This window comes from Drosophila gunungcola, unplaced genomic scaffold, assembly GCF_025200985.1.
Source record: "Drosophila gunungcola strain Sukarami unplaced genomic scaffold, Dgunungcola_SK_2 000001F, whole genome shotgun sequence".
NCBI classification, from domain to species: Eukaryota; Metazoa; Arthropoda; class Insecta; order Diptera; family Drosophilidae; genus Drosophila; species Drosophila gunungcola.
This window is the reverse complement of record NW_026453197.1, coordinates 13,403,694-13,416,637: the sequence shown is the minus strand read 5'-3', so window position 1 is coordinate 13,416,637 and position 12,944 is coordinate 13,403,694. Positions and strand designations below refer to the sequence as shown.

At 38.6% G+C, this 12,944-nt stretch overlaps 2 protein-coding genes across 6 annotated transcripts; one reads left to right on the top strand and one right to left on the bottom strand.

Moving 5' to 3' along the window:
- Window positions 1-417: 417 nt before the first annotated feature.
- Window positions 418-2,519, top strand: LOC128263383 (transmembrane reductase CYB561D2). The gene is made up of 3 exons (XM_052998411.1): window positions 418-1,023; window positions 1,092-1,284; window positions 1,824-2,519. Exons 1-3 carry the CDS (start codon window positions 718-720, stop codon window positions 2,132-2,134), a joined length of 810 nt encoding a protein of 269 aa, XP_052854371.1. The 5' UTR covers window positions 418-717; the 3' UTR covers window positions 2,135-2,519.
- Window positions 2,520-2,845: 326 nt separating this feature from the next.
- On the bottom strand, window positions 2,846-12,610 carry LOC128263388 (protein spitz). 5 transcript variants are annotated; one of them, XM_052998416.1, is made up of 3 exons: window positions 12,472-12,610; window positions 6,776-6,966; window positions 2,846-4,187 (listed from the first exon to the last, which is right to left on the bottom strand). In XM_052998416.1, exon 3 carries the CDS (start codon window positions 3,945-3,947, stop codon window positions 3,237-3,239), a length of 711 nt encoding a protein of 236 aa, XP_052854376.1. In that variant the 5' UTR covers window positions 3,948-4,187; window positions 6,776-6,966; window positions 12,472-12,610; the 3' UTR covers window positions 2,846-3,236. The 5 variants fall into 5 exon arrangements, with proteins under 5 accessions (XP_052854376.1, XP_052854375.1, XP_052854377.1 ...); XM_052998415.1 differs by lacking the exon at window positions 12,472-12,610 and adding an exon at window positions 7,665-7,771; XM_052998417.1 differs by lacking the exon at window positions 12,472-12,610 and adding an exon at window positions 7,669-7,687.
- Between the last annotated feature and the right edge of the window lie 334 nt (window positions 12,611-12,944).

Sequence of the window (12,944 nt, the reverse complement as noted above, 5' to 3'; positions counted from 1 at the left end):
TTAATGTATAAATGAAAAATAAATGTCTAAGAACCGTTCTTCTATATTAACTGTGATTTTTAAACTAAGCAGGCCATACTTTAAAACCGTTCTGAAATGTTTTCCCATATACTCATACATATATATTTTTATATATTATATTTATTTATCAACCAATAAATTTATAGCCAGATTTTATATATTTAAATTAGCTATATTGCCAACACTGTTGGATTAAAAAAAAAGCCGGAAAGTTAAGTGTTGTTAAGTGCATTCAATAATTGCGCGCTATCGGAAGTTTAAAAAGAGCCACGCAATTGAAGGTCTATTTGCGGTTTTGTAAGCACTTTAATAGCTTCCCAAAGCGTAAGCCGATATGAATAGGAATAAAAGAATAATCATTTTGTGGTCTAGACCGGTGATCGTGTAGGCTTCGGCAGTCGCCCCATAAACATTCACGCAGATGGTTTAACTAACTACTAACAAAGTTCAATGGGCGTATCGGTCGCACATTAAACACTTTTAATTGCTATCGTAGATGGAGCACACGCCCGGTTTTGCCCAATAGTACTAGTACGTCAATAAAAAGTTTGTGCCAATTAGTCTGTGAATATTGGCAAGCAGTATTATCAGTCGACAATTGTATAAATGTTAACACGAAAATAACATTATTTCAAAGTACTGATAAAAGCCGCCAGGCGCAAAAAAAAAAAAAAAAAAGAAAAAAGGGAAACTGCAATGTCCGAGAATCAGCAGCCAGTGGTTAGTCGTACCCAGCCAGTCGTCGACTACGGCAGCACATTCCGGACGGATTCGCAGCGCCGACCCACATTTATTCCGATCGAATCTCCGCGACGTTATTCAAAAATGGCCCACAGTTCGCTGTCTGGCCATGAGGCCCAGAATCGCCTACAGAGATTGGAGTACTTTCTAAATGTTGTGAACCAGATGTGCATTGGATTTATCACCATCTATATATCATATTTGACCCTGCGAACTGGATTATCCGGCACTGGACTGCACGCCTGGCTGGTAACCATTGGGGTAAATATATCAATATCATCTCCCATTATCATCTCGCAATCGGACACTAAAGATCCTGTTCATCACAGTTCTCATTCTTTATGGCCGAAGGAGTTATGGTTCACTACGGTGGAAATGTCTTGACCAACGGATATAAACGCCAAACGAAGACCACAATACATTGGGTACTTCTCACACTGGGGGGCGGTTGTGGGGCCTCTGGAGCCCTTATCAAAATGATTCAGAAGGGGTTTCTGCTCCATTCGACACATGGGAAGCTGGGTAAGTAAAAAGAGACAAAAAGTGCAAATACAACTTTGACATAAATGTTGTACCCTAGTCGAAAATATATGGCTTTCATTTTAAGTTAATGAAAACATAACAAACGTTTCACTTCTAAAATCAACCTATCAACATAAAAATATATTTTTTGGTGCAATTTGTCCAAATAAAAGAAAATATATATAGTATAATCTATGATATAGTATGATGATGTGTATTAAATTGATTTTAATAATTTTTACTGCTTACAAAAATCACTTATGTACACACCAGTAATTCCTCTATAACTATTATCTTTTTTGCTCTTTTCTATCTCTAATTATTCCGTTTTATATTTGCAATGTCAATAGTAAACAAAATGTTATAAATAATTTTATACTGACTTATTAATTGCAAAGCAATTAGTATTATCTTCAAAAGTTTCATAATCAATTGATTCTTCTGTACGCCCATTGATATTTCGAAGTGTAATAAATGGCCCTGCTATTATTTATATCACTTGTCAGACACTGAGTAATCTATGTGTTAATCATTTACAGGGATGACCGCTTTTATACTATGCATTCTGGCCATGTCCTCCGGCTTGGCTGCACTTTTCTCCGCTCGTGTGAAGAAGCTGATTACACCATTATTGAACAAGACATTTCACAACTTGCTTGGATTTGCTTGTTTTGTGATCGCACTGGTGACCCAGTATTATGGCTACCAGACGGGATACTTTAAGAGCCGCAGTGAATCAGACTTCCAAATCCTGATGAAGTGCCTCACACTCATATCTCTGGTCCTTTCAAGCTACGGACCCATGAAGGCACTCTATCAAAAGTTCAAAAATATATCCCAACAGTTTTAAGTAGGAGAATCAGACTTAGCTTTTCGAATGTAAATAGAAAAATATATTTTAAATTTGTTAATATCTTAGAATCTTTTGGTTTTCATTCGATTTTTTCTCTGACCTGTCTAACAATTTGTAGCTATTCTTATCGGTCAGTCAGTTGGGAGTACATTTAATTTATGGACCCCATAAACATGAGTAAATACTTTGTCAATGCACCATTAGTGACTGGGAAATGCCGGTGTAGTATCTAGCGGTTTGACATTCACACTGTCACCGTCTGAAAGTCCCCTTACAAAAAAAAAACCCCCATTTGATTGACGGTTGATAAAGGCTGATTATGTCAAATACAGTATTGTGAATACGCTCCGTCATTTGATTATAGCCTATCTTCAAGCTGTTTGATTAGCTATAAATCAAGTAGTTTGATTTTAAATAGGTCCTAATAACATTAAATATTAACTTTCTGCCCAAAATTTTATTTTTATTTGGTTGTCTTGAAAATAAATAATAAAAATCAAATCGGATTATTGTTTAATTTTCCACATGCCACATGCTTAAACTAATTTATCCTATTTTTATTTAATTTTGGGAAACACTTGCTACCACCTGAAATTCTGCAACCAAGCTAGGTTTTTATCTGATCATAACTGATAGTAGAGATCCTTGATAAGCCTTTAAAAAAAATAGCTATAAACCAGTCCCTTTAAAAAAAAAAAAACGGTTGAATTATGCATGGTGCAGTTTCGTATGTTTATTTAGAAAATTTATATGATTTTTTCTTAAAACTCTCTCGCAATAAATAATACTTGGCGCGTGTTTCGCGTTTGTGTGTGATACGCATATCAATATCAGTTAGCAATAAAAATAAATAGCTAGCATAAGGTATTAAAATTCATAGTCAATTTTCGGTAATACAAGGCTGGTTTGGCTAGTTTTAACCATTTTTCTGGGTGAAGACTTTCGGTAAACGAAGGTTCAGATCTCTAGATAGGGTTGTGTGGACAGTAATTGAGTTTACATTTAGCACTCGGTAAATAGGTATTATCATCTATCGACTTAAGCCCAATGAAACTTGATGGGCAAGGCATATTCGAGTTCCCTGTACTTTTCGCTCTCCTCACAGCTTGTTACTGCGTCGAACGGCAAAGGACATCAGCGCATGCTCCAGCCGCATGTGATAGGGAAGCTTGCGCTCCAGGATGACTGGCTCATCATCGCCGTCCAGACAGCACTGATTCCGGCAGCACTCGCACTGCCCATCATCATCATCGTATTCCTGCTGCAGTTCCTGCTCCAACTCGAAGGCCTTCTTGGCAGCACGCTGCTCGAAGCGCAGATAAAAGGCCAGGCAGACAAACAGCATAAATACCAGGGCACACATGGCTCCACTCGCAATGCTCGCCTTTTCCAGCATGGGACGTGGTCGCTTGGGCAGATACGTGTTGTCGATCTCCTTGTATTCGCATCGCTGGCCCATAAAACCAATGGCGCACTCGCAGCTATAAACCGGCAGATCGGCAATCTTCACCGCGAAGCAGTGGGCATCGTTCAGGCAGTACCAGGCATCGAAGGTCTCCGGACATTTGTACGTGGGGAATGTGATATTTGGTCGCGGAGTGGTCGTCGTGGTGGTGCGCATTGTGGTGCTACTTGTGGCCGGAGCCTGTGTGGGCGGCAAGGCTGTGCCGGACATGGACGAGGAGATCGAGGAGCGCGGCTTGGGCACAGTACGGCTGGAGCAGGCATCGATGTGCGACGGATATGCCAGGCAGGCGATCAACAACAGGGCAGTCGTCAGCCCTTGCTGTCCACTCATTTTGGAATGCATTAGAAATTACAGCTTTAATCTATAGCTTTTTGGATATCTGCTCTCGTTTTTGGCTCGCAATGTTTGGTTGTTTAAAAGCTTAAAAATACTAAAACTAGTAACTATCACAATAATAAATTAGAATATTGGTTGGTGTCCGCTGCATGGGCGTCGTCAGATCTCTTTGGAATTGGTTTTCTCTATATTTATATATATGCTGCTGGTGGAACGTAAACGTTGAGTTAGGGGAGTTGTGTGTATCTGTGAGAAAGATAAAACGGCATTAGTGGCAAAGTATTATCTTGGTACCATCGAGGGTATTTAACTCTAAAACTGTGTACTCAACAAAAGGGGAAAAATCAAACTGCATAAAAAATCATAAATATATATATATATATAAATGTATTTATAAAATGCAATCAAAAATCTGTATGTATTTATGAACTATTATGTTACAATCAGAAAATTTTACATAGGTTTCCGAATTTTGTTTTTTTATTTTTTAACACAACCAATTCACTTTTTGTTTTCAAATCCGATTTATGTTGTTTCCCGTTGATTATCCTAGCTCATCAAAGCTGGCTGTGATATGCGTTGGGTATCCATATCACAACCACTTGATGAGGCTTAGATAATCAACATCGTACGGATGAAGCATCGCTATTGCAAATATTTATGAATGGGATTAGTAAGAGTATTCCACCGGATGTGTGTTTGGCCCTAAATCAGACATGGAAATCCAGTTTTAGCCATTTTTCGGTGCTGTGACATGCATTTTTCCCTTCAGTCCTTCCAAATTTTGACCTCTGTCCGCCGCGCATTTCTTTGCCGATTGCATTTCACTACAAATATAGATCTGAGGTGGGCATGTTTTGTGACGGATATGTTTCAAGCGTGTGAATTATGTGGCGGGGGGAGTATTATCATGATTGATGTACGATACATTACGCTAAGCTCATCAAAGCTGGCTGTGATATGCCGGGCAAAGCGGAAATGCATTTCACAACCACTTTGTGAGCCCAGCATGAATGCGCCAATATAGTTTGTTGATTGAGGTTTCAGGATATTTGACTGCGGGATTTTATAATTTTCAATTTCGATTCTTATGCTTATGTAATGATAAAAACAAAATTATACACATGTAATCTTTAAGCGATATAATTTCACATCTTCTTTTTACTTTTTAATATTTGTACTTATTTATCAGATGGTGATTTTTAATTTTAAATGGTTTATTTTAATTTTTAATTTGGGTTTTTTTGTTTGAGCATCGCGTCGCTCCTCAAAGCTGGCTGTGATATGAATAGGCATAAAAAGGCAAACATTTCACAACCACTTTGAAGAATGACACAATTCTCCTGCTTCGATTCGATGAGAGTGCCGAGATTCTGATTCAGATTGAGACTCATCTTCTTCTCGGGTCTTTTTAAACGTTCTCACGGCCACGGGCTGGCTTTAAGTCTTGTATTTCATTTTGCAGCCACGGCACAATAAACAAATATAAAAAAATACGAAAATAAATGCGACGCCGACTACAACAACACGATGATCATAATGAAGATCGTGACGACAATTATGATGATGATGAGGCTAGCGATAATACACAAATATGAATTGACATGAATGGCGACAACGCGCAAGTGAATGGAGCAATTTTCGTACATTTCTACGTGATAGGCTGGCCATCATTTCAATAACAATAAAAGTCAACAGGCACACACACACACACACACACAACATCCAAGAACAACACAGAAAAGGGCGTCCCGGGCAAAAAGCAATGCACCCTAAATTATAATTTTAATGTAAACATCATTTTGGCGCCAGCCTTTGGCAATTTGACGCCAAATTTGTTATTATTTTTTTTAATGTTCAGAATTGAAATTGATAAGCAAAAATGCATACATATGTATCAAAAGAGACAACGAAAGAGGATCGAATTGCCAATGGGAAAGAAAGCTAGCTTTGGCTAACTGGAAGTTTATATACTTCTAACAGGTAAAACACAAGTTAATGATTTAATTAGAATACTAGATTAACATGGATTTTAATAAAAGTATTTTGGACTACATAAATATAACTTTCTGCTGATATAGTATATAATATATGACTTTGTCAATTGATATAATATAAATCAATTTGATATTAAAGTAAAACAAAAAAACTTAAATTAAACAATTTTTAAACAAATATTTACGACCTGCAAGCATACATACATTTTCACTACGTATCCTGATAAAAAAAAAAAACAAACACACAATTAGGTAAAAAAAAATCAATACAGTGCACACTATCGGTTTTAATTAGTTGACCATTCCAAGCGCCCACTGTAATGCAGTGGAAAAACAGTTATTGGATTGAGTGTGGGGACTTATTTATATATGTATGGAAGTATTAGAATGCTTTTACTGTTAGGAATTGCTGCACTCTCTCCCCTGCCTTTCTCGCTCACAATCGGCAGCACCGGGCAGCTTATTAAAATTTCCGTTATAAAAATTAAATCCGCCGCCGCTCTTATGTACATGTGTACATGTGATTTGTGTTTGTGTTTGCGAGAGGAAGTGGAAGTAAGGTAATGTGCGCAAAAATCAAGTTGAATAGCCATATAAAATGCGCTGAACTTGCGAGCGTGTAGGTCAAGATCAGTGGCGGCACTTCATACAATTCGGTACCAAAGCAATTGAGACGCAAGTTCGATGATCTTTTGGTAAATATAAATTATGGGAAATGAGCCAACACAAACTCAATAATAACAACAGCAACATACAAGCTCCACAATAATTACAACAAGAACAACAGTAACATACAACTATTTAAGTATGTGGTCGACAAATAGTGTGCATACATACATGACAACAACAACACCCGCTAATAAAAATACTGTTGTGGCTGCTGCTTCTTCTTCTGCGTCTTTTACAACTTCTTTGGCGAGCCAGTTGTTGCTGTAATTTTCATGTTGCCTTGCTCTCTTTCATTCTTGGGCGTCGCTGCACGAGTTCGTTGGCTCTTTCCGAGTCTGTATGTGTGTGTGTTTAGAAAACTGTAAGAAAAGCAGAGTGTGTGAAAAATATGGTTTAAGTAAAAATTCCTACACAGGAACAACAACTCGCTCTCTCTTTTCTCAGCTTGCAGTTTAAAAAAAAAATGTACCGGTTTTTATGTTTTGCGGTTGCAAAAAGCTCCTAAAACAAGTCCTACAAGTTTTATTTCAAGAGAGTGAAGAGAAGAAGAGGGCAAAAAGGCGTGAGAGCGGAAAGAAGGCATATTTAGCAGAGACAACAACCTTTTGAGGTGTGTTGCGTATACGTGCATATTCTCAGCACCGACGCTCTTTCTCTCTCGGTCACTCTTCCTGTCCCACTCATACTCCATGCCTTTCAAGGGGGATAAATTATGTATGTATGTACCACCTTCCCTAAGTGTGTGTGTGCGCGGGAATGTTGTGAGGAATTCTAAGAATTTTGCACAAACGACGGTCGAAAACCAAACAAAAATTTTAAGAGTATAGAAAATACTTTATGCGTCGTTATGCGCAAAGCGTTAAGCAGTCAAAAACGAAATACATATCGCACCAACACAAACACAGTCAGGGTAAAAATGACGCAAAAGATGGGGAAATAAAAGACAGAGCGCGTGGGTAGGCGTTGACAACTCTTTTTTTGTTTTTCCAATACCCAAGCGGAATTAACCGCAAGTCACAAAAACACGCAATGATTATGCTTTGATTTCACAAATTACCAACTGTTTGCATTTAAATTTGGACAACATTAGTGCAAAACGCCATCGAAAGTACCCGCGCACACGAAGAGACACAACCGCTCCGCAAAAGACTCAAAAACCGAATGCCGAACAACAACAAAATTAGTTCTAAAGATGGACGTGTTTTAGCTGAGCGAGCTGCAGAAGAGCGAGTCTCTCCTGGAGAGAGCGAACAAGAGCGAGTGAGCCTCTCGACTAAAAATGCGGCATAATAACAACAATGTGGCGAGCGGCTTTGGAGCTGTTGTTGTATGAAGTTTTGTACCCGTTACTCCGATAATTAAACGGGTATATTTACTGTTGTGGAATTTCTAATATTTTCAGTATTTCAAAAAACATCACAAATACTTTGCACTTTTAATTATTTCTTAGTCCCACGTATATTTTACAGCGATTTTAAAAATACAACGTTTTTTTTTAAACTTCAAACGTACTTAGTTTTCAAAAAGTGCAGTCAACACTGGGTATACAGCTGGTTTCGGACCCAAAAAAGATATGTTTGGTTATACTATTTTATATTTCAATAGGTCTTTTTTAATTGGTATTTAGAAAATATTCTTTACAAGGTAGGCACTAGTTACAAAAGAGGGGTATCTCTTACTCAGGACACCAGAGACCTCAGCATGACTTCTTGTTTTGTTTTTGTTTTGGTGTTGCCAGAAGATTTCGCACAATGTTTGTATGTACATATTTAGTATGTATGTATGTATGTAGGTTCAACATGTTATTGACACGACGCCGCCGACGCCGTCGGTTTAAGTTTGGCGGAGCTAAAAGCACACAAACAAGAAGCGACGCAGAGCGGTGGTATAAAAACCGCCGAGAGCGAGGGGGCGTGGCGCGGGCGCAAGGGCGGGGCAGGTAGCCGGCCAAACGGGACGAACAGGATGAAACCCAGACGAGTTCAAGCCAACTGCAGATTTCATGGAACTGGCCGAAGGTTGAGGATGCGCAGGCGCGCAAGTAAACAACATTCCATTCCTCGGGAAATTTCTTTCTTGTCGCTCGAGAAGCGCGCCAAAAATAAAGCCCCGCTAAAGTTGGCCAGCATCGTTGTTGCCAGACCTGTTCGGTTTTGAATTTGACTTTAAGCAATTTAACGCCCTCTTAAAATTGGAGTACCACACACACAGTCTTAGATTTTACCATAAAAACTTAAAATTGCAGAACTCTTTGTTTGCAGTTTGCAGTTCATATGTAAATAAGAGATTTATTTTTAATCATGGTGGATCTGACAAAGGTTTATTAAGGGTATATATTTTTTTTTAAATTAAAGATGCAATTTCAGGATAAATAGTTTCTTATCGGCTAAATAGTTAAAGATTCCGAGGTTTAGTAGTCTTAATATTAAAGCCACACGATTCGGGCTCTAGCAAAAATTATGTATTTTCGGAATTCTTTTGTGCAGATGCCGATTCGAGTTATGGAAGTTCAACTGTATGTATGAAAGCAGCACAACTACTCGTTTCCGGTGGGTAGTCAGTCCGTAATGTGGGCCGCCGACACTATTCCAAAGCCAATTGACGTCACAAACGACACACAACAGCAACAACCTGACACAACGTTTTCTGGGTTACAACAGCTCACGGATGTCGGAATGCTTCAAAAACAAAAAAAAAAAACAAAAAAAAGAAACCAAGAGTCACCGATTGGGGCACGTTGATTTAGGAGAGTTTTGGCTAATCAATCGGCGGGGCACTCGAATGTCACAGGTTCAACTGTACAATGAACAATACCCAGATATGACGACGGGAAAAGGGATGGGCGAAATGTTAATGGATTGCCCTAGGACCTGCCCTCATTCCGTTTGCCATCTTTGTCGCTTCGCTTTTGCACTTCTGTGCATTCCCCCATTTCCATTTAGTCGTGCTTCTCCGCCACCTTCTTTTCTTGCCCCTTTTTGCGGTGTTCTGTTGCTTGTGTTGATGTTACAATTGTTGCACTTGTTGTGTGCGGTTTAGGACATTGAACCACAGCCGACAGAAATGCAGAACTGCACGCAACTGAATGGCAAGTGTACAGCTGTGGTCAAAGAATTAGCAATGCATACGCACGTAGGGTTTCCCTACTACAACAATTTAAACATGGCTTCCTTTTAAATAATTTTTAAGTTCCTAAAATATCGTCTGTGAAACTTACTCTTTAAGTTTTAACGTACGAGATTCCTTTTAGTGATTCCTCTTATTGCAATCACAATAAAATGGTTCTACCTTACTGTTTTTCGTTTACGTAGCTGGTATCAATATTAAAATATTTATACATATGTACATATGTAAAATTATTTAAAAATTGACAGTTACTAACATTTTGATAGGCATCGTGGTGTAGTTGTATGAACATTTAGAAAACCATTTTGAGCGCTTACCAATAAAAATCAATAAGCATTATAATCAAATATACATATGTACATATGTATAAATCGAATCGCCGGCTAAAATGATGACGAAAAAAGGTCATGATGGGGAATTTTTCGCCAATTGTTGGTGGGTCGAATAGTCTGGGTCGCGAGACGTCTGACTAGACAACATGCAAATAGTAACGGTAATCATTAGACACACACATTCGCATTCTTATTTTATTTGCATGTACTCTCTCTTTTGCTCGCTCCCTCTCTCTCTCTTTTTGTCTCCCAATTTTCTATGCTGAGTTCGACGGCCTTCTTACGTAAAATCAACAACAACGCTCTGCGGTATTTCTCTTCTAATAAGCGGGTGCTTGTAGGTGGGGGGGTGGTGGGATATGCACTCGCCACAGTGTTGCCATATCGAGCGAGACATCAAACCCGTTTTCACTGTTTTGACTCCATTACATATACATGTATGAGTGAGTGTCTTTGCAACTGTACAAGAACAATAAGTATGTATGAACCACAGGCAGCATAAAAGCAACAACACACGGCGCAGACGCCAAGCAAACCGCTCCCCCTCTCTCACTCAATATTTGTCTGTCTGTCTGGAACGTCTCTTTATGTATGCTTTGGGTGTGCATGTGTATGTGAGCAATTTTTATTTTTCTGAATGTAAAGGAAGTGGCACGTACTGTACTACTCAAACTCACCGCTGCTGCCAACAACAACAACAAGAGCAGTGACAGCCGGATCAGGCCGGGAATTCGAAATTGGAAATGTGGAATGAGAGCGGAGCGCGTCGCATTTGCGTTCCAATTCCGCGTCGTTCCCAAGCACAGTGGTTGCGAAAAGTGAAATGCAATGAAACTGAGTTCGTACATGATCGTGGGCAGAAGATACGGATAAGAGCGAAAGTAGACGGATTTCCGTTTTGCGAGGGTGAACAAACGGGTATATATACATAAAATGGTTTTACAGGGTCCGCTCCAAATAGTGAACCAATAAAAAGTAATTTTCTAATAATAGTAATACTATGCTCTTCTATGGTTGATTCTTGATGCCATTACATTTATATTGTTAGTAGTTTTTGAGTTGTTTGGCAACAAAATAAATAAAATAAAACATAATTTATAAATATGTCTCTCAGTTGTAATTACTTTTTTGTCTTTGAGAAACTAATAGAACATTTGTAATTTGTTAAGAATAATAAAGGGGCTATCAATCGATCCATTGTGCAGATTGAAGAGCGGAATAAGAGGAGAAAGGAAGAGAGCCTGCTGGTTTGAGTCTCTGCTGTGCGGCAGACAGACAAGACGCCATGCGTACGGTAGAGCGTGGAGGAGGATGGAGGGGAGTGTGCCGCAATATTATAAACAGGAAATGGAATTTACCCACACGGATGCAGCAGCCCCGTCTGTCTGTGAATTGGACGCCGTGCTTAATTGACAACTGAGCAGAAAAGAGAGGGAAAAGAGCGAAAGAGAACGGGCGAGCGCTTACAAAGTTGATTGAAATAAATAGTGTGCGAAAGCTATAGACAAGTGTATCTGTGTGTGTTAAGACCGCTCGTGGAATGTGTGAAAAACGCGGCCAATGACGGCAATCAAACGACGAGGAGCAAGAATGTTGAACGCTGGAATGCGGCTGGAAAGAAGTTTCTGTAAATAGAAATTAAAAGGAGGGGGAGAGGAGAGTCTTTTGCACCTGCCACGCCCAGCTGTCCCTGGAAACTATTAACATGTTGCACAATTGCAACGAGTCCTACGTACATACACACGCACACAGAGGCGCAAATGCAGATGGCGACGAATATAGCGTGTGTAGTTTTTTCTCGGAAATGAGCAATGAATGAAATTCGGCTGTTTTCAGCGTGTACTCACACACACACAAATACTTTTGCAATTTAGAGCAAGAGAGAAAGTCTGCACGACATGCGCTCTGACGTTTGTGTGTATACAATTTGTTTACTTTTTTGCGCTACAATTGGCAAATAAAACAATAGCGCACTTTTATAGAGCATTTTAGCGTACTAACCTACATTAATGGGTCACCAAACAAGCAAAAGGCGTTCAATAGTCAATAATATATAAAAATTAATAAAAAATGTCGGCAAAAAAAAACAGGCAAAGCGTAACTGTATTGCGCGCTAGTGTGTAAAAAGGAGACAGGCATAGAAAAAAATACACATATACACACAGGAGAATTTATTGCTGCTTGCGGCGCCCACACATACAAACTCAGTACAGCTACTGCGTAAATTCAATAAAAATAGTTTTCTGGAATAAAAAAAAAGGGTTTCCTGTCTTCATTTCCCAAATTTTATTCACTCCAAGTACACAGTCACTAATTTTATCTGACGCACACACGTATATATGTTGGCTACGATTTAAGCTTAGTTTTACAGAATGTACGCAGTTTTCCTTTAGGCAGTTCACTTACTTTGGGTTTAGCTTCGTTTGATGCACTTTTTTGGCCGGTTTTCATGCCATTTTCTTTCTTTTTTTAAAAACTGAGAAAGTACAATTCGCTCTGTCGCGTAGAGGCGGAAAAACGTCGATTAGAGTGGAGAAACATCGATGGCAACATCTATGTCATCGATGATTTCAAAACATCGGTTGCATTGACCTTTAGCGAATATGGAATATTTAAAATCTATCGAGTATGATTTATTTGCTCATTTTGTTTGAAAATTCTTTATCAGTAATTTTATTTTTTATTGTTTTTGTTTATATTTGTTACATTCTGATTATAACTCTGAAAAATATATATATAATATTAATGTCGTAATGAATATTAATAGACACATATATTTATATATTTATCAATTTATTTTATCAACTTATTTCTACAAGTCTAAGCCTCCAATTAAAAGCTAGCACTTAATAATTTCTTTTTTTACTATTTTTATATCA